Source organism: Plectropomus leopardus, chromosome 8 (assembly GCF_008729295.1).
Source record: "Plectropomus leopardus isolate mb chromosome 8, YSFRI_Pleo_2.0, whole genome shotgun sequence".
Classification (NCBI taxonomy): Eukaryota; Metazoa; Chordata; class Actinopteri; order Perciformes; family Serranidae; genus Plectropomus; species Plectropomus leopardus.
The window spans coordinates 22,838,448-22,859,755 of record NC_056470.1 but is presented as its reverse complement, the minus strand read 5'-3'; the positions used below and the strand labels follow the sequence as shown (position 1 = coordinate 22,859,755).

Genomic DNA, 21,308 nt, shown 5'->3' with positions numbered 1-21,308 from the left:
TCAATCCATATTTTTGTATTTAGCTTTTTAAAAACAAAATTTTCACTTTTTTCACATTTCTCGGCAACTTTGATGGTTTTATTTCGTGGGGGAGAAATGCACATGTTCTAAATATGAAGGCAGACACGTCCCCTGGTAGTGATGTCATAAAATATGACAACAGACATCTGAACCTTTATTCGAAAACCTCAATAGAAGCTTTCATTGTAAAAAATAAAGAAGAAAAAGACATTCAGTGCAGCCCTACAGATTGTGTGCTGCAGCAGTTCTGATAAAAATTTGACTGCTTTTTGTCACATAAGATATCCACACCGAATGTCCTTGTGTGTGTGTGTGTGTGTGTGTGTGTGTGTAGGTGGAAGCAGAGCTGATGGATAAGCTGGACAGCATGGTGTCGGATGGGAAAGGCGATGATAATCACAGAGAGCTCTTCAGCCTTTTGTAAGCATCAAACCTGTGTTTAGTGAGCCCTTTGGAGTGATACTCAGAATGATGCTGCTCTCTCAGTGTTTCCATCTAACATGTTTCTCTGTGTTGTTCGACTGTCACACCGCAGGACCCAGCTGTTTGGTCCCTATCCAAGGTGAGGTGTAATGCCCTCACAGTTAAAACTAAGAGACACTGATTCATATCTATTCCCTCCCTGTGCTTGTCACCTTTAGTAATAATATCTCTGTATTTTTGTGCAGCCTGCTGGAGAAGATAGAGCAGGAGACCTGGAGAGAGACTGGGATCTCATTTGTCACATCAGTCACAAGACTTGTGGAGCGATTACTGGACTACAGGTACACTGAAATAGAGTTGCACATAAAAACACTGATGGTTTATGATGAAACTGCAGACAAATGACAAGAAAAAAAATGTTTTTATTTTTAGGGACTGCATGAAAGGAGATGAGATGGAGAACAAGAAAATTGGTGGTTCTGTCAACCTTATGGTGAGGCATTCATGGCAGTGTTTTTAGTCTGAAACACATTTTTGAATATCTTTACACATGGAACAAGATTTTAATCCTTTTTTTTCTCACATTCAACCCCAGAACTTCTACAAATCAGAGGTCAACAAGGAGGACATGTACATCCGCTACATCCACAAGCTGTGTGACCTGCATCTCCAAGCAGAAGACTTCACAGGTAACAGATATTGTTTTGTTTTGGTTTTTTGGGTTTTTTTATGGTGCACAGTTTAAGGCCTTTGCCTCTACATGTGTCCTGTTGTTCTTCATGTGCTCTTTCCCTCCTTTCATTGGAATTTTATCTGGAGAGGAAGTTGAACAGACATAGTTTTGAAAAGCTTAATGGCGACAGGAAGAAACATTATTTAAACAATATTTAGAGCAGAATTATAGCAGTTTGTCTTTTGGTTAAAGGCCCTGCATTGCCACAGCCCACCCACGGAGGTGGTTTCACTTGTTTTAGCTGATTATAAATCTTCTCATGGTGTGATCAGATGGTATTTCACTTTTCATTTATTTCTGTGAAGAATGGGGTGAAATGTATTACTCCCGTAGTAGTATCGACCGGTTTCTTTTGCTTTGTGCAGAGTTCAGTCCAGTTTGAAGGAAAGGGTGGGACTGACCTTTTAATTCAGAAAATAGTAATTATTTGTATCCTTGTTTTATAACTACATGTCAAAATGTTTAAAACAACGGAGAGGGAGCTATGCTGTTTGGCTGTAGTGAGTGACAGTAACAGCGATAAATTATAAGAAGATGTCTAAGCTACAACTCTGTGCACTGCTGTTTTTAGACTGCAAGATGTGCTAGCTCATGCTGTTTATAGGTACAACTCCATCATTAGTCATTATGATTACTATCAGCACATGGAGCCCGATGATCTCCCATACTGCCCAGCAAACCTCCATCCACCGGATTCAGATTGTAATTAGCACGATAAATGCCCATTTTCTGTGGTTTTTAGTCTCATACAACTGGAGATATGGGTTAGAAGGGCCTTGCCACACCTACTGCTGGGTTTGAACCATAAATAACGTTGTGAAACAATATCAGTTTAGTTGGGAATTCGTTTCACTTGCATTATGTCAAACCAAACAAAAGTACCCGGTTAAGTTTAGGAAAACATCTCTAGTAAAAATAAGTCATCTCAATTCAAAAAGTCAATTTTTGGTTTCACACGGGACACAAACTCCACACTCCTGGACATCCATCACCTCCCCTTCCTCCTGCCTGGGGCAGACTATCTCACTCAACTGATTACCTCCTTTGTTACCGTCATAATCGTTACGACTACGAGAATTTGCCCAGCAATAAACATAAACAGCCATTTAATGGCCTGATAATGACCTTCTGAAGCTATTAGGTGTGGCAGGCCCCCTCTAACTTTATCTAACTAAATCTATGACACCAGGGATGACATTTTTCTGTAGGCTGATGCAGAAGTTAGCGTTGCCCTGGTTCCCTCGTCAAAAAGCCTGTGGGATTTTCCATTGGATTTTGGATCACTGTAGAAAACAATAAGCTAATGCCTGGCTATAACAAACTTCACCACTGTCGCATGATTTAACGTGGCTACCACAAAGAGGCCGTAAAGCCATGTTCAGCACAGTTCAGCGTGATGATCTAGTAGTCTCATTTAGCCACTTGTTACCAGATAATTACTTCAGAGTTGGTGAGTTGGGTATTTACTGACGTATTTTATGTCGTAGAGGAAAACTTGAAAGTCTTGTGTTAACCTCAGACCTTATTTTAGGCATCTAACCAAAATCCCACTGAAAGAAACCCTTTGACTTTGAGACGAGGGAACCAGAGATGCTAAAATGCTAACTAATTTCGGGGTTTCGGGACTCATTCCTGAGGATCTCTGAAGCTGCTGGTATCGGCCCTTTAACGGCCTGATATCAACAGCTGTTTAACCAGAGCAGATATTTAATTAGCGAGAGTAACTAGAAAGGTGTGAATGTGCAGGGGCCTGTTAGGTGATAGTTTCAGCTCTGGATTTTTTTCAGGAGTAGCTAATGGAAATAGGTGCAGCAGGTCTGTCCTTAACAATTAAAAGAGGCACACTGGCAGCATTATCTCATGAAAACTGGTGACACTCCACCACAGCAGACTGGATTCCCTGTTCAGCCATAGATAAGGAATATAATAGATAGGAATATGGTATGATAAAAGCATAGATCACACTAGAGAGGAGAGACAACCTTGACAGGCTGGATAGACGGGCTAAATGTCAGGAAGAGATACAGATAAATATGTGCAGGTGGTTTAACATGAAGACATTTAAGTATTGCTTGACGGTCTCCACTGAGTCTGAGCACTGGCCTCTTTTATGCTTCTTGTGATTCAGGGATTTATATTACGTTAATCTATTCTATATTAGAAAAAGGCTAAATTGGTTATTTGGAAGGGGTTTATAGTAGTTTTTAATAAGGTCTGGTTATGGCACTCTCACTCATGTAAACAGGAAATCAGGGGAATTTGTCACTTTATGTAATGGTGTAAATGGCTTAAGTGTTCTTGCTTTACTCACATTATTGGCAGTGGTGGCTTTATTGTGTGCGTGTAAATGTAGCCAAATATGACTAATTAAATACAACCTTATTCATCATTTACGTAAAACAAACAACAGGCAGCTGGCAGGATAATTGAAACACATTTTAATGTTCTGCAGAGTTGGCTGTGATTGCACATGTGGTTATTGTGTGAATCACTGACTAAAAAATTTTCTTGTCTTCAAATATGTAAATTCAACAGAGAGAGGTGTCACTTGTCTTTGGTTTTAAACTTAGAATACAATTAATTCATGTTATTCTATTGTTTTGTAGAGCTGCAACTAACGATTTTATTCATGATCAATTATCTTTTCGATTGATCTGTAAAATGTGAGACAATAGTAAAAAATGGCCATCACATTTTCTAAAGGTCAAAGTGATGTAATCAAATTGCTTGATTTGTTTTGAGAAACAAAAAAAATATTTTCCCATAAAACAAAGAAGTAAATCCAGCTCTAGTTTATTAGTCTTATTATTAGCCAATAATATTATAATAATAATAATAATAATAATATAATAATAATAATAATAATAATAATATAATATATTTGTATGTTTTTATTTATTCATTTATTTTGCAGTTTTTTCAGTCAAGAAAGTCAGATATCTAACAAACTACTTCAATGTGACAGCCATGAATCACCAATATTGTGTTTGTATATGTCAGTTCTGATTTACACTAATTTAGTCACCCAACAATAAAGTAAAATATCCTTTACAGTGTAAACAACAATTTCCACTGACTTTATAGTCTACTCATTTATTTTTTTCACCTTTATGGTATGTCCCATATTCACAAGTATCTCATATGTAACAGTATTGTAAAACTGATATCACAAAAAAATAAATAAAATGTCTTAAAATAACAAATTTGAATTAGGAACTATGTAGAAATGCAAAATAAAATAACCCTGTATTTACTATACAATTTTTGGTGTGACAATTTCACAGAATCCTGATGAGAGCAACTGATATGATTTCATTGCACTTTACGCCTCTGGCCACCAATATACCAAAACACACTCGCCGTGCCCCGGGGAACTTGTGCTTTGTGCTACTGACAGCTCTCTGTGTCATTCGTCATCTGCTTTCTTAAACTGGACCCACAAAGATAACAGTTCATCACTGTAGCCAGACAACATCTGTAGTGTCACCAGATAGCAGACAATGCACTTTTACTCTGATGACCTTTGACCTGTTACCCCCTCGACAACAGAGGCAGCGTTCACTCTGCTGCTGTACTGGGAGCTGCTGCAGTGGGAGGACCGGCCCCTGAGGGATTTCCTTCACTACCCTTGTCAGAGCGAGTGGCAGCGCAAGGAGAACCTGAGTCGTAAAATCCTGCACTACTTCAACAAGGGCAAGGCGAGTGAATTTTTATAGCTTTATATCTCACTACAGTGTTGACTGACTTTAAACAAGTGTGTACTGCAACTGAGGCTCACACAGTGGAACGTGAAAACAGAGGCAAGGCCAAGTTAAAGCAATATCTCGCCTCCCAAATGACTATTTGTATATCACGCACTCAGCGTGTGTTACATTAAATTCATCAAGAAAACTTTGTTTTTCTTGCTTGCCTCTGGTGAACATCGAATCAAAAATCGGAGTAGATTTTTGCAAATTGAAGTCAAGGGGTGCCACATTTAACAACAAAATTAAATTAAAACATCAGTTTACAAACTCACACAACTCACGCAGTATTATCCAAGTATTATTTAGCTGAATCTGAACTAACCCTTTTAAATGCAAAAGTCACACGATAAAAGAAACTATCTGATCGAGGCAGCTGTAGACCAGCAGCTCCCTTATTCAGCGAGGTAAAATTACTGTTAATGTCTGTGGGGTTTGGCTTTGAAGAGAGCAAAGATCATTTTAAATTTTAGTTCAGTTTTCCCTCAGAAAGGGCTGCAATTCCCCTTGCTCTAAGAATTTTCTCTATATTTGGATACTCAGATCACTGTGGAGGCATGTGAGAAAAGTCTTCTTTACATTTTAATATAACACGCTGTGAGTAATTGACATACAATGATCATTTTGGGGGTTGAAATATTCCTTTATTGTGATGGAGCGGTATGTCTGGCAGGTTTCTACTGGATAAGTCACACCATGATTAAATCAGCTTAGTTTTATAACTTTTTTGTTTTATTTAGAGTTTAAGTTTTTTAACAGCGTTGAACTGGCTGTTTGTTCTCCTCTGCAGTGCAGCTGTTCCCAAACATAATTAAATTTTGCCCTCATTAACACTGGATATGAAACAGACTCAAGTATTATTTCTTTTACAATAATCTTTCTGTCTTTTTTGTTTTTATTTTGTTTTTATCATGTTTTATATCAAAACATGTACAGCAGTATTGCTAAAACATAAACTGCTATATTAAATGTAAACATATGGCAAAATATAGCTGCTAAATTTATTAGATTACCCATACATTTATTATTATTATTGTTTCACCTTATTAAATAGGTGCCCTTCAAACACCCAAGGTCACCTTACAGAGCATGATAATAAAACAAGTATCAACAAGTTAAATGTACAATAATGTGTAACAACATTAGCCAATTTGAACTATTTTTCATACTGTTGGGTAGTTAAATATTTAAAAATGCATCATTATTTTATAAGCTGAACATATGTTTTATATATAGAATCTTAACTATAGCAGGATGTTAAGAAATAGAAGTATAAAGTAGTTTAAAATGGAAATACTCAAGTAAGTACACCAGTACTGCACTTTCATAAATGCGGTTTCCACCTCAGGTTTTACAGTTGAAGCAACATCCTCTCTGTGGTGTCGAGAGCTTAAACAAAACTGTGGATTTTTAAAACAGCAACATCTAATTGCCTTTGCTTCTGCATATATCACGAAAGAGTTTTCTGCACTACAGGAAACTCTGAATATCATATAATATGAATCCAGACCTGCAGCCTTCGCCCACACCACAGTGCTGCTCAGTTGGGGTCAGATGTCTGCTCAAATGTGATTTGCTCCCACGAATCACTCCTCCCTGGCTGGTATTCATCCACAAAATTAAATTAGTTGACTAGTCTCTGTGCTTTGGAGAGGACAATGCCCTCTGGACTCTGGGAGCAGCTGAGGAGGAAATAAAAGTGGCCTCCTTCATCAACTCTTTGTCATCTCTAGTTTTTATTGTTGCTCACGAACAAAAGAAAAGTAGCCGATGTGTACCTGTGGAGTCCCTGCTGCAGTTCAAAAATGTTAATATTCCTCTTGGACAAATAGAAATCTATGCGTGTTTAAATAGTAACTTTGATTGTGGTGACCTCAGTGAATAAATGGTCGGACATTCAAGTAGAAACTGAGAAATATAACTATTTATGTACTACACAGCACATCATTTTACTGCATACTGAATAAGTATTCTAACATTAGACTCCAAGATGAAGTTGTTTATTTTGAAAACTCAGATAAGTTTATGAAAGATGTCCTCAATCTTGCTATTTAATCTGGAAATTCTATATATAGTAGATTACTGTATATTTGATGTGACAGCTGCAAGTTTCTCCTCCTTTAAACATGATTTTTTTTTCTCTATTAAACATATTAAAATTTCACAGCAACAAAAAAACTTTTCACCGTTTAAAAACAATTTCTTTTTATTTGTACCAAGTGAGGATTTTTTTTACTATCAAAGTTATGAAAGTTTTATGCAAAAAAACCCCAATAGTTTTACAATTGCAGACATGGATCTAAAATTCCCAATGCCAGTTAATATTATATAATAAGAAGAAGTAAAAAGTAAACCAAAGTTTCATTTATTAAATACCTTTTAAAACATACCTGCCTAGAGAACGCCGAAGCCCCCCTGCTTGGTCTCCATCACCTTCTTAAACTATTTAATAGTGTTACATAAGAAAAAACAAATTCAAACCAAAAAGCACCTCACCTGAATAAAATCCAGCAAACAATTTTTCGTCTGAATTCCTCCCCATAAAACATAAACTTATGAATTTGCTTCTAAAATAATTTATAAAGTTAAATATAATGAGAAATTTAAAGTGCAAGCAGGCAAACAAGAGTCTCGTAAACTCTTATGAAGGTTTTTTCAGTACTTTTTAATGACAGTGTCTCTCTATGCTCAGATAAATTCTTCTCATGTTTATTAAGTTTTTGTATAAATTTGTCAGCTGTCTCTGTGATTCTTCCCATAGTAGTACATTTGTGTATGTGCAACAACTTAATTTTTTTCCCACTTTCACCTGGTCCTCCAGAGTTTTCCAATCTCACAGGGCCATTTCAGTGATGATTTATCTTTATTTTAAATGATAAATAAAGCTTTAATGATTTCTTCTTATTATCTAATTTATATCTGTCCTTGCAGTGCTGGGAATATGGAATCTCTCTCTGCCGGGAGCTGGCTTTCCAGTACGAGACTTTATATGATTATCAGAGCCTCAGCTGGATACGGGTGAGTAAAGTCTTGCGTGCTTCCCCTGTGATGCTGTAAAGTGAGATATTCAGCTTTCATTGTTATCATCCAGTGTGGTGCAGAGTGCATATAGCGTCAAACACAATGTCCTAATTACCTGTGCACACCCACACTCATCAGGAAATGCAGAGGATTCAGTAATGTGTGTGATTAAATCATTATTCATCATGACTCTTGCATGTTTGTTATTCTGTGACAGAAAATGGAGGCGGCGTACTATGACAACATCATCGAGCAACAGAGGATTGAGCCCGAGTTCTTCAGAATGGGCTTTTATGGCAGGAAGTTTCCTTTCTTCCTCAGGGTAAGACTTCCCTAATCTCGCCTCATCTTGTCTCTCCTGACACAGTTAGGATTCTGCTGATGTGGACAGCTATTCTGCTCCGTCATGCTTCAGCAGGAGACAATTTCAACAGCAACATGAGCAAGAGAGAAAGCCACGATGGGAAGTTGATGTTGAAAATCAAGAGCTATGTGGATTTTCCCTCTAGCTATTGCTATTATGAAAATCATATCAAAGTATAACAGAACTTTATCTGTAAGATTTCACCACTGTAATCCATCAGCCTCCCGATAAATAACTATTTATCTTGTTATTGCATCATTTTATAATATAAGACAATGTTTCCACTACACTGTCTAAATACTTTTATCTCATTTAGTGGCTTATTTAACCAATTCCTCATATTTTTGACATTTTTTTGTGCATAAAAATAACAGGCCTAGTTGTCAAATTTGTTTTTGACTGTGCCTCATTTCTCACATTAAAGGCATTAAAAATGTATGACGATGTGATTTGTGGTTCAGTGCATACGAGGCTCTGTGTATTTCATACAAAAGATGCCCAACTTTGCACCGTGGAAATCAAGTGAAATCCCACGTAAAGAATAAGAAACACGAAGCAAGAAAATCATCCAACAAACAGCAGATATTTCTAAGTTCTGTCATAACCTCATCTCCATCATGCCATTAAAAAAGTCAGGTTATGAGTAAAATTCCCCTTTACCCTACGTAGTTGATGTCAGTTCATGTCCTTTTTTTCTGTTTTGGTTATTGTAAAATTGGCCTTAAATTTTATTCTGATTGGCATTAAAAAAACTCACTCAAATATAACTCACCTTAAGCTGCAGGAACTCTGGTAAAAGTTTCTCATCAGCATTTCACTCAGTGTTGAATGAATCTTCCTTTTTCTGCAGAATAAGGAGTTTGTCTGTCGTGGTTATGACTATGAACGGCTCGAGGACTTCCAGCAAAGGATGCTGGGGGAATTTCCACAAGCTATTGCCATGCAACATCCCAACCAACCTGATGACACCATCCTGCAGAGTGATGCTCAGTGTATCCTACTCAGCCTACAGAGCCAAAACTAAAGATTTGGGTTTTTTTTATTGTGTAGGGTTTTTTTTGTTTGTTTGTTTGTTTTATGAAGACTTTTGGCTGGAAAATGTTGCATTTTTGTCTTACGGAAAGTCTAAAGCCAAATAAATTTGATTTCTAATATTATAAAAGTAAATCCTCACATTTGAAAAGATGAAACCAGTGAATATCGTTTTGCTTGATTAATAACTTGAATGATAAATTGATAATATTAGTGGGAATTAATTTCCTCTAGCTCGATCACAACTTCCGTTGTGTATTGCTTATGTATGTATTTGAGGTTATTACAGATCAAATAGGAATATTGTATGTTGAGGTTGGTTTCCAGAATCAGACAGTGAGAGCGAACTCTCTCTGTAAGCACTTCCTTTGAATATCCCTCCTGCTCTCCCTCCTCTGTGAATATGCATGTCTGTCTGTCTGTCTGTCTGTCTGTCTGTCTGTCACTTCCTTGACACTTGGCTTCTAGACTTGCAGATCTATGCGGTGACTCCAGTGTCAGACATCTCTGATGTGCCTCAGCTGGAGCGTGTGCCCGAGAGGATCAAGAGCTTCTACCGCATAAACAATGTCAGCCGCTTCCACTATGACAGGCCTTTCCACAAGGGGCCCAAGGACCGCGAGAATGAGTTCAGGGTACGGTGAGCCAGCAGTGCCACTCTCAGTCCGTTTTTGCCTCACTGTTTTACTGAATTCAGATGTTAAAATCGTGAAATAGATTTAAAAAAACTGCAGTTAGAGTCACGCAGAGGTTTTTCAGGTAATAAAGTCAAGTCAGTTTTATTTCTAAAGCCCAATATCACAAATTTGTCTCGAGGGGCTTTACAGTTAGTATGACACAACAGATATGAATAAGTAAAAACTGGAATAGAGAAAACAAATGGAAGAAATCTCAGGAAAAGCGACATAGACAAACATGCAGTAGCTGTTGTGTGTACAGAATAGAACAACATAGTAAAATTACACTATGGTTAATCAGGATGACAGAATTATAGAGATAATGTAAACACATATGAAGAAGGATCTGTGATAACGTCAGGTATTGTCAAACAGAACCTGCACCACATGATCTCCTCCTTTCCACCATGAACACACAAGAGACAAACTCAGTCACAGTTCATACAGACAGAACGTAAACAAGCACACAGAGAGAGACAAAGAGGAGAAGCTGATTCTCTTGAAGGACAAAGATCCAGAGAGAACGAGAAAGGTCCCAGGATGACCGGCTGATGGTACAGTACAAATAAGCCTGAGACAAAGAGGAGAAATATTGAGAAAGAGAGAGAGTACTTGTGGGACAGCAAACAAACAGGAAGGTCCGAAAGATACATTTTTTTTCAGAGTTCACAGTATGCTCTTCAGCAGGACAATAAGTACTATGTTTAATACTGTGTCTCCTGTCCATCTCTGATTATTTGATTATTTCACCACAGATTTTTATTTACTAAAATAAGACTTTCTTGTGTAGCTGTGTTTATTATTGTAACTCAAAGCAGTCCCTGTCTGAACTGCAGGTGCATTAGTCATAAATGCTGCAGAATGATGTAACGTGGCAAGAGGAAAAGTTTCCAGAATCATGATGACAGAAGTCAGCGACATTAACATCATGGAAATAACCATCAAAGGGAATGAATATCCCAGACAGACAAAAAAACAACAATCAACCGCAGTGACTTTATTTAATTAAGGACTTTTTTATGGTATTTAGGGCTGTAGCTCAGGATTATTTTCATTCGCGATTCATTTATCAATAATTTTTGTAAGAAAACAACGAAAAAAGCCTGTTAGAATTTTTCACGTTTTTGAAAATAACTGAAATTCTGTTTTGTCCAGACAACAGTCCAACACTACAATAATATGGAAACAGGAAAGCAGCATTTTTTTTTTTTTTACATTTTGAGAAGTAGACTACAGAAGTGTAATTCACTAATAATTCACTTGAATAAAAAGATCTGCTCTTTATTTTCTCTTAATAAACAAGATAGTAATCTTGTAAATTCTTATTTTTTTATTGATGATAATATTGACTTTTTTTCCATTAAAACTTTTCTCATAATTCTGATATAATAATCTTGTTAATTCAGAGTAACAGAGCAGATTTGGATGCTTTCATTCAGAAATTATTATCTTTTTTTTAAAAAAAAATTATTTACTTTTACTGAGATAGACATATTACAATTCATTATACAGTTATGCCCACTTTCCTCTACAAAAAAACAATTTAACAGTCACTGATAAGAGACAAAATAAATACAATTTTTAAAAAAAGGCAAACAAAAACAAAACAAAAATAAAAATAATTTAAAAAAAGAAATAAAAAGTGTTTTCAAAGATTTACATTACATGATTTGATAGACATTTTAATAATAAGGAAGTTTTGCCATATTACATCACAATTTGTACTGGAAATCTAAAGATTAACATACACAAACAACAAATACAGTATAACACAACATTATTAACCAATGGTACCTAAAGCTCTCCTTCCTGCAGTGAATTTAGATGCTGTTGCCATATGTCTGACTTTCACATCTTATGTTGTAGATTTTATCTAATGGGATGTAGCTTGACAATTAATTTAACCAATGATATAATGTGGGAGGGTGATCAGATTTCCAGTGGATTGTAAACCAGGATCCATATATTTTTTATGATATTCATTCCAAGGGTCCATATTCAAGGTGATTTTGTAATATGAATATCCAAACATCTTGATATAGTTTCAGTTACAGAATTCCAAAATGTTAACAACAGGACCAAAACATATGGTATAAATTACCTTTTGTTTTTTGCATCACCAGCACAGAAAGGACATTTCAGTATTCCCAAGTTTCTCTGGTGTGTAATAAGTTCTATGTAGCGACTTGTGAAGAGAAAGTTTGTGTTGGACTAACAGATGATCACAGTTTCTGATGATTTATTTGCTATCGTTCCTTTAATCAGTTCAATATTTGAGCCCTAATGGTATTGCAAGCTTTTTTTTGTTGTTGTTACTCTCCTCATCCTCCGTTATTTAATACAAGTGCAGCCAACAGGGCCTAAGAGACTTGGCATGATACTGTACTTTCCTTTGACACAGTAACCTAAATTTGGAATTAAAACACACCAGGACCTTTTTTTTTTCATTTTTACTGAACTGACCTACATGCTACACTGTGTTTGAGATATTAGCCTTGTTTTTTATTGCATACACACAGTCAGTTCTACACTAGACCTTCATGATGTTGTCAGATGTGGATGATAGCAGATTGCATAACCTCTTTTTTTCTTCTTTATGCTTTAACAGAGTCTGTGGATTGAGAGAACAACCCTGATCCTCTCCCGTCCTCTCCCTGGGATCTCCCGCTGGGCGGAGGTGGAGAGGAGAGAAGTGGTTAGAAGCTCAAACATTCATTCTCTATTATCTCATACCGCACATACAGCATCTCGAGGGACGCTAGACAGTTTTCTCAAGCTCCCTCACCGTGATAAAAGTGCTTCTCATGTTAGATTGACCAACATGAAGCTATATACACAAACACCCCCCTTTTATCTTGTGTATCTATATTTCCAGATGGAGGTGAGCCCTCTGGAGAATGCCATTTATGTGGTGGAGAATAAAACCCAGGAGCTGCGGACTCTGATCAGCCAGTACCAACACAGACAACATCATGGCAACATCAACCCGCTCAGCATGTGCCTAAATGGGGTCATAGATGCTGCTGTGAACGGAGGCATCGCCAGATATCAGGAGGTAGATATAGTTATAAATGGGAGGATGTATTTATTTTGATTGATGAATCTGTGTTGCGAGAGATGCCCATCTTTTGACGTCTCTCCTACAACAGGCCTTCTTTGATAAGGACTACATCAGCAGTCACCCAGAGGACACAGAGAGGATCACACATTTGAAGGATCTGATGCAGGAGCAGGTCAGGCTCTGATTAAATCTCATTATATGTGTAACTTTTACTTAAAGGTGAAGTGTGTAAAATTTTGGGGGATTTGGTGGCATTGGTAGCGGTAAATCGCAACCAGCTAAAACTTCTACCGGCTCATGCCCTTGAGCTCCTTACTATGGTAGCCGATGCAAAAACACGAATGGCCATAACTGGAGCCAGTGTTTGGTTTGACCGTTCTGGGCTACTGTAGAAACATGGAGGTGAAACTCAGCAGTCACCATAAACAAGGGACCCGCTCTCAATAAAATAGATTAAAATAGCTATTTCTAACGTAAGAAAAACACAACTTTTCTTATTTTCAGGTGATTATACACTAAAGAAAACATACTCGTAATTTTATATTTCATTTCTACCAATATGTCCCCCTAAATCTTACACACTTTAAACACAGTCATGTGATAATGGTGCACAGATACTCAATGCGTTTCCTCTTCTGGTTTCCTGCCAACAGGTGCACATTCTGGGAGTGGGGCTGGCTGTTCACGAGAAGCTGGTGCATCCAGAGATGCGTCCGCTGCACAAAAAGCTTGTAGACCAGTTCCACATGATGAGAACGGGTTTACACCATGTGAGTCGTCACACATGTGGCTAATTTTTTTCTAAGTTTTCTGTTCTATGTTCATCTTTATTCTTGCTAACAAACAGGCACATTGTTGTTTTTGCAGAGTTTGTTTTCATTCATCCGTGAGTGTGATGCAGCACTTTGGGTGTGGTTTTGTGTTTTTATGTAAAAAGTGTTTAAATGCGTGTGTGAGCAGTATAAATATTCAGAGCAGTATATGGTTGGGTCCCAGCAGGGTGTGCCCGGAGTGGATCGATTTGGCCCTGCAGGCTGCCAAGGGGTCAACTCTCCCAGAGGCATCCTCTCCTCCCACAGCCACATGAGCCCTGAGAGTGTCCGCCTCATACACAGACACAGGTCAGCCAGAAACACACACACACACACACACACACACACACACACACACACACACACACACAAGCCAAATTGTGCTCCATCTTTAATCCCAGCCCAAAGAAAAGTGTGATCAGGCTTTAAAGAATGTTAAATCTAAGAGTAAGCTTTCTAATGACACCATTTCCCAAACTAATCATCCTGTTCAGGGTCACCTGGGGCCAAAGCCTGTCAATCCCAGCATACATTTGGGCAAGAGGTCATCACATCAAAGGACTAAAGACTTGTCTAACTATATAGATAACGATATAAACTTCCGCGCTGAAGAGCAATAACATTCTGTAAACGGTGGCGTCAGGCACAAGCCGCACTCTCCGGCTGTGACGGCCTGTGAATGGATTCTGTTTTAGCTGTGGCAGAAAGTGATCGCAACGATATTGTTTGCCACTGTTGTTATAGTTGGGATATTGACTTCACCACCCACATCAATTATAACGATTTTTAGAAAGATAATGAATGGCTATATTTATTGTTTTCATACAAATAAATACCTTGACTCTAGAGTTTCCATCGGGCAAATGCCGAGGGGAGAATATGCAGCTCCCAGTTACAGTTGCAGCCCCACCTCGCCATTCAGGCTCATACAATGTGTGTATTGCACATTAAAACACACTTCCTCCAGTTTAAATTAAAATCTAAAGCCAACCCATATTTCAGTATGAACTAAACTTTTAATATACATATACATAACCCCGTATGTAACCACTAAAATGTCCTCTCCTCCTCAAAATGTGCATCACAATGTCTTTGTCCTGCAGCCCTCTTAACCTTCAGGGTTCGATCCGTCACTCGTCCTCCTCCCTGTCCTCTCACACATCAAGTGAGGCAGGAAACCTTGTCATCATGACAGACGGCTTGATGGGGGAGCATCCCGAGGAGGCATTACACATGCAGGTGAGGCTTGATTTTTTTTTTTTTTAAAAAGATGAGAAGAAAAGAATACGTTGGCATGAATGCATTGAAAAAGGTATTAATTTGTGTTGCAAATTAACTCACATGAATGATGTAAGAATTGAAAGCATAATGTGATACTTGTATGATTACAAGTATCAGCATTGATACTGGAACTTGAACTCCATTTTAATGCTGCTGTTTTAGTGCACATGAACGTCATTAGTTTAGATCAAATATAAAAGCCAAATACACAAAATACAGCAACTTTCTTTTTTTAAAGCAGTGCTTTTTCCTGTCTTTTTTTTTGTTATATTTAAAATATGTTTTGTTTTGCAGCCGAGCCCCTCCTCCTCCAGCCTGAGTTCAATCCGCTCGAACTCTTCTCAGATTATTAACTCGGCTCCCTCGAGTGCCAGAGGTGCGTAAGAAAGTCACATACACAAACTGAAATGATCATTACTGTATACTGCACCAAAATATCTATATCTGAATGTTATATATGTTTATGGGTTTATGGGTTTTATTAATCAAAGATGCTTAAGAATCAGAGAATATATATTTAGAGATGTCTCATAAAGTATGTAAAGAAGGTAGTGAGACATAAAACAGCTGCATTTTTCTGAACAAGACATCTCTGTGATGTATAGTGAGGCTGCTGCAGACAGAAATAGTGAATTCTTCACATCTTTTTTCCGTCCAGGCTCTCCGTCTCTGCCTGATAAGGCCAAACACAACCGGGAAGTGATGATACTGTTGCCGTCTCATCGTGAGAGAGCCAGCAACACCATGTACTACAACATGGCAGAGAATGGACAGGTAGGACAGATGGTACATCACTGTGAAAAACATACCAGATGCAAAATGTGTGTAGTATAATTAAAAATTAATCAAACTTTATTTGTAAAGCGCCTGCATAATTTAGCACAGTTTAAAGTGCTTTACAGATGACTGACAATCTCGTAATAAAACAAAACAAATGTAGACCATAAAAACAACAAAAAAGACAAAGCAATTTAATAATTTGAGATGCAATGCGCACAAGATGATAATAATGATGAAAATGTAATAAAAAGCATGTAAAAGCTGTAATAGCAGTTATAGAGGTAAAACAGAGTGAATTATAGAGTAGATTAAAAAACTAGATAAAATAGCTAAAAAAGACAAAACAAGACTAGAAATGATTAGAATAAAATACAATATGATAAATGTAAAAGCTATACTAATAATAATAATAAAAGTAATAATAATAATAAAATAGTTAAATAAGAGCTAGACTAAAAGGTAGATAAAACATAAGAGGAATCCATGAGAGGAATAATAACATTCATTTATAATATTAATCACAATAAAATAACAATACAACATAAATACAATACAAATGATGTAAAAAATATTGTAAATAATGTCTATAAACCATTCTTAATCAAAAGCCTGGCAGTATAAGTAGGTTTGAAGTTTACGTTTAAAGATTTTAACACTTTCAGCTGCTGACTGATCCAGCAGTCTGGAGATTTAAAACTAAAAGGTTTTAGTCCTGCACTTTGGAACACTGAATAGACTTACACCTGAAATTGTTTGTTTTGTTTTTTTTTTTATTTTTAGCCCCACCTTTTAAACAAAAGGAACACAAAAGCAAAATGGTTTTGTTTCTTTTTTACAGAACAACCACATGCAGCGTGCCTTACTTCAGCAAGTCAGCCCATGTAAGCCGTGTACTGATCCTCACATGAATCTACCAGAGAAAGGTAACAGGACACAAACAGGCTCAAATGAGTTTTTTACCTGATATGTGTCACAGTGTTTGTTGATGTGTTGATTTGTTCTGTTTCCAGTGTTTCCTAACGCTCCCAGCAGCTGGAGCCTGGACGGAGAGAACAGGGAGCAGGTGTCCTACATGCCGGCTTCTACTGGAGGAGTAATCATGCCCCCTGTCCCACCCAGGTCCTTCCCACCTGGTACTTTCTCCTTTTACTTCACAAATGCACTTTTTGCTTGCAATTGTAGCTAATTGGTCCAACTGTTATCATAAAAAAACCCAATGATCTTATGTTATGTAGACTAGATTTTTAAGACCATTTAAGACCTTTACATGAAACCATTAACAATTTCATTTTGCAGGACACTTCCTGATGCACTGTGATGCGTTTCACCACCAGAACAGCGATCCTCCCCCTGCCCTGCCTGTCCGTTCACTTCGAAAGGTACAGCCCTATAGAGAAATATTATACAGAGTCCTGACAACAGAATTCTGACTTAATAACGTATAAAATATCAAACACAAAGAGCTTTGTTGCAAATTTTTGTTTTTCTTCCTCCTCACCTTCCTGCATTTTCCTTTTCATTCTTCTCTTATTTCTCTTTATTTACATTCATATAAATACTTTATGTAGATATGATGATGAGTTAAGATCTTAGCTTTGGAAGATGCATTTTTAAGTTTCCAAATGACATTTGCAGCCTTTTGTCATGGTAACCCTGCCTTCACAGAAGCTCCTATTCACCAAGTTGTTAACTCCCACACATTGTCTTCACTTGCAGTCCATTGTGGTGCCTGGTGATTGAGAGTAGACACAGTATTTGTTTCACTCCAGTAGTCAAGTCATAATTACAAAGTCATATTCAAGAACCTCAGTGTCTGAAATATGGACATTCTCAGTCAAAATGATGAAGTACTTGACTCTATCCTCATTTAATTGCCACTTGTATTTCCAGTATTTCTGACAACATGAAGGCAGCGTCAGTGACAACACTGGACACTCTAGCCCCTTTTACACTGCCTGTTGAAGGCGGGAACATTTCACTGTAATGCCACCTCGCCATTCTGTATAAAAAGTACGAGGGAGTTGTCTCACTTTTGAGGTGCCACGGGAAGTATTAACAGCTATGTCTTTATAAGTAGGACAGCCAGCAGGACGGGACCATGGACAGAACAGGTGTGACGTCTTGATGTTCTGTGTGTGACCCACCATGGGACATTTAAAAAGCAGCCAGCAGCACTTAGCAGCTAACTTAAAGAAGACCAGCGGCCTTAAATGTCTGCAAATTTGGAAAACAATGAGATTTCTACCCTCAAAGCAGAGGACAAGATCAGCAGTCATGTGACAGAGACGGTGAATGATCATTATTGCCATGTTATGCTGACATGTTTTATATCACACGAGAGGCTGATGTTGTGTAAACATCACGTCATGCCTTTTCTGGTTCCAAAATGTTGGATGCTTTTTAAAATCACACACTGGAGCAGCAAGATGCCACCGTTGTTTGGTTCTGTGTAAAAATGCAAAGATGGCATAAAGTAGGGACTTAGTAGCGCCCTTATAACGCGGTCTCAGTGTAGAAAGGGCTGCTGTTCCATACTGAGAAATGCACCCATGACACCCACTATCTCTTTGACTCTTTGTCCCGCCAGTCTCCTCTCCACCCGATCCCCGGCTCCCCCACTAGTCCTCAGTCAGCGTTGGGTGGCAGTAACTCCACTCTGTCAGGCAGCGCCAGCAGCGGCGTTTCTTCTCTGAGTGAGAGCAACTTCGGAGGTCAGTATCCAGACCCTGGCCCCATCAGGAACGACGCCTTGGAGCCTCTCCCCAGCCATCTGTGGTCCCCGCCTGACGAGTACCTGGCCTCTCCCTACCTGCACATCCACTACGGCGGACCTGAGATCGACTCTGTGGACCCGGTCCGCCCCTTCCATTACCGCAGCCCCGCCTCACACCCGCACAACCACCCACATCCTCACGCCCATGCCCACCCTGGGATGGACAGCCACTCCCACGGGCCGCCGCCTCACCACCACGCTCCCACTCATGGCCCTCACCACATCCCGTATCGCCGGCCTCAGCCTCCAGCCGTGCCGCCTAAACCCTACCTGAGAGAGGGCTGCATCCCCGAGGAGGAGCTGCAGCCTCAGCCCATCCCGCTGCCCCGCAGGATCTTCCACTCCCCTCACGGCCACCGGGAGGATCAGGGAAAACACCCCTGGGAGCAGTGCATCAGCGAGGAGCACGAGGAGACCCAGTGATGAGGAGGCTCCAGCTAAATTTCAGTTAGAGCTTTTTTCTCCTTTTGTTCTTCCCTTCATTTGTACTGAGTTAAAGGAGCACTAACAGGAAGAGTCTTGTGGCGTGTGTACTGTCGACCCTCCTCGCTCTGTGTTTTAATATCAGTGCACATGAAGGAAAGAAACGAGGGAGTGAACCTCGATGAATCCACATCACGAGGCACAACTGCCGTCACTGCTCCGTGTGGCCTCCTAGATATAATTAAAAGAAATTTATCTGTTGAACAGTACGACAGACTAACTTTGTTCTGAAATTGATATTGATTGTACACAATTGTACAACTCGTCTGTGAGCATGTTTTTTCATTTGATGAATAATACAACAACAGTTTTGTGAAATATGACAACCGTGATCATCACCAACATGATCCCAGGTGCAGTTTAAGCTCTGAACTCCCTTAATTTTGCTTTTCATGGCATTTTCACAACACGAGACAACGATCGAAAGTTATTACTCACAGTAAAGTGACTTCTCTGCTTTAAATGCTTCATATATATGAATTCTTATTTTGATAAATAAATACATAATACAAAATACATTATAGTGTTTTCAAAGGCTTATGTCCATTATGTTTTTCAAAACACTGTTAAGTGCTCCTTAATAGTGAATCATATCAAATGGCGCACTCTGATAGGTGTTGCTGTCATGGATCGCAGGTCTCTGAGGTTGGACTTGCAGCTCTCCTCTTGGACCGGCATCTCAAGGGACATGAACTTCAGTGGATTTCCCGTCCGTACCGCTGCGTATGGAAACCTACGTGAATGTATTCAGATGAGATGTTCTATTTGTATTGCACAAGCTGCAATGCTGGTTTTTGTTCAAGTGCTTTAAGTTCAGTCTCTGTTGAAGAAGTCTATTTGTCTCTTTTGTGTGACAAAGATATCTCGAGAGGACGGAGAGGGGACACTGAGGACACTGACAGACGGGTCCCCACACCTGTCATGTTTAATGTTCCCGGTGAATGAAGACAGGATGGGACGAGAACTCTCTCCACACCTCAAACCACCTGCTGGACTCTGAACACCATCCTCTCTCTCTCTCTCTTTCTCCCTCCATCTTTTTCCTTCTCTGTATGGTTGTCAGACCACGTTAAGCAGTGAGGGCTGAACCTGGACAGCTGCGGTGGCATTGCGTTGCGTCTGATGACACTGTCTAGACCCCCACCCACTGAGTGGCCAGTCGAGGAGCCCACTCGGACAGCGTTGGAATCGCCTACCTGCCTTAAGTGCACTCAAATGCAGTTTGACCTCTCATCCGGACCGTGAGAAGCTCATTTAGCGACAGCCGCTCTCCTTTTCATTCTGTTCACTATACGCTCCCTGAAGGAAAGAAAAAAACAAAAACAAAAAAAGATATCTACCTAGTGATGTTTTGTATGGTTTCGTCCCGCTTTGGTTTCAGGTTGTTGTTTGGTTTGTAGCGCTAATATTTCTTATTCTGCCTGCGGCTCTTCCTCGATCACCTTCAGCTGTGCGAAAACTAACGAGTGTTTCAGAAGGACGCTGACTGAGAGAGAGAGGGGGGTTTACTTTTTGTTGGGCAGGGGAACAGCGCTGTTTATCGCGATGAAGTGAGTTGGAAGGATATAGCTAATATTTTAACAATAACTTGTTTTCCTGGTTGTTTTATTTATTTATTTTATTTTTTTGCAGGTGGATGCTTTGTGTTACTGTACATCAAGTTGTCAGCTGACTAGACAACATCTATTTTTGTATGTGAGATCATCAGTTGTGTGAACATATTTCAGAAACCGTACCGAGACAGAAGGCCCAGGTACCGCATCAGCTGCTGTACTGTGTATGGAGACGAGCCTGAGGTTATACAATATGTGAGTATCTCCTGTGAGCCTGGTGGCGCTGAGGATGACTGACGTGATACTCAAAATATGGGTACAATAGAATTTTTCAATGTAAATTCTGTTATTGTACATACAGCAGTATTGTGAAATATTTTTGAGAATTATTGCAGACGCCCCAAAAAGGTTTATCGTTGTTTTGTGTATATACATGTACTCCAGAGATCAATGTAATTGATAAATATCTATAATCAGTGTTTGAAAAAGGACAAATCCATTAGACTGTGGCTGTCTCCACCGTTCTTGACTTTGAGTCTTCTCATATAAAT

General features: G+C 38.8%; 1 protein-coding gene across 1 annotated transcript in view; it reads left to right on the top strand.

The window, feature by feature from the left end:
• LOC121946458 (dedicator of cytokinesis protein 3-like) overlaps positions 1-19,636 on the top strand; it is a 61,180-nt gene extending 41,544 nt beyond the window's left edge. Inside the window, exons 33-54 of the mRNA XM_042491021.1 lie at positions 356-441; positions 557-583; positions 690-785; positions 877-937; positions 1,040-1,133; positions 4,727-4,875; positions 7,852-7,938; positions 8,159-8,263; positions 9,156-9,297; positions 9,806-9,972; positions 12,623-12,709; positions 12,890-13,069; positions 13,164-13,247; positions 13,729-13,845; positions 14,075-14,196; positions 14,991-15,126; positions 15,463-15,544; positions 15,827-15,942; positions 16,787-16,871; positions 16,959-17,081; positions 17,245-17,327; positions 18,536-19,636. Coding sequence (XP_042346955.1) covers positions 356-441; positions 557-583; positions 690-785; positions 877-937; positions 1,040-1,133; positions 4,727-4,875; positions 7,852-7,938; positions 8,159-8,263; positions 9,156-9,297; positions 9,806-9,972; positions 12,623-12,709; positions 12,890-13,069; positions 13,164-13,247; positions 13,729-13,845; positions 14,075-14,196; positions 14,991-15,126; positions 15,463-15,544; positions 15,827-15,942; positions 16,787-16,871; positions 16,959-17,081; positions 17,245-17,327; positions 18,536-19,144 — 2,838 coding nt within the window. The 3' untranslated portion in view covers positions 19,145-19,636. The remainder of the gene's footprint in view (positions 1-355; positions 442-556; positions 584-689; positions 786-876; positions 938-1,039; positions 1,134-4,726; positions 4,876-7,851; positions 7,939-8,158; positions 8,264-9,155; positions 9,298-9,805; positions 9,973-12,622; positions 12,710-12,889; positions 13,070-13,163; positions 13,248-13,728; positions 13,846-14,074; positions 14,197-14,990; positions 15,127-15,462; positions 15,545-15,826; positions 15,943-16,786; positions 16,872-16,958; positions 17,082-17,244; positions 17,328-18,535) is intronic.
• Positions 19,637-21,308: the final 1,672 nt, after the last annotated feature.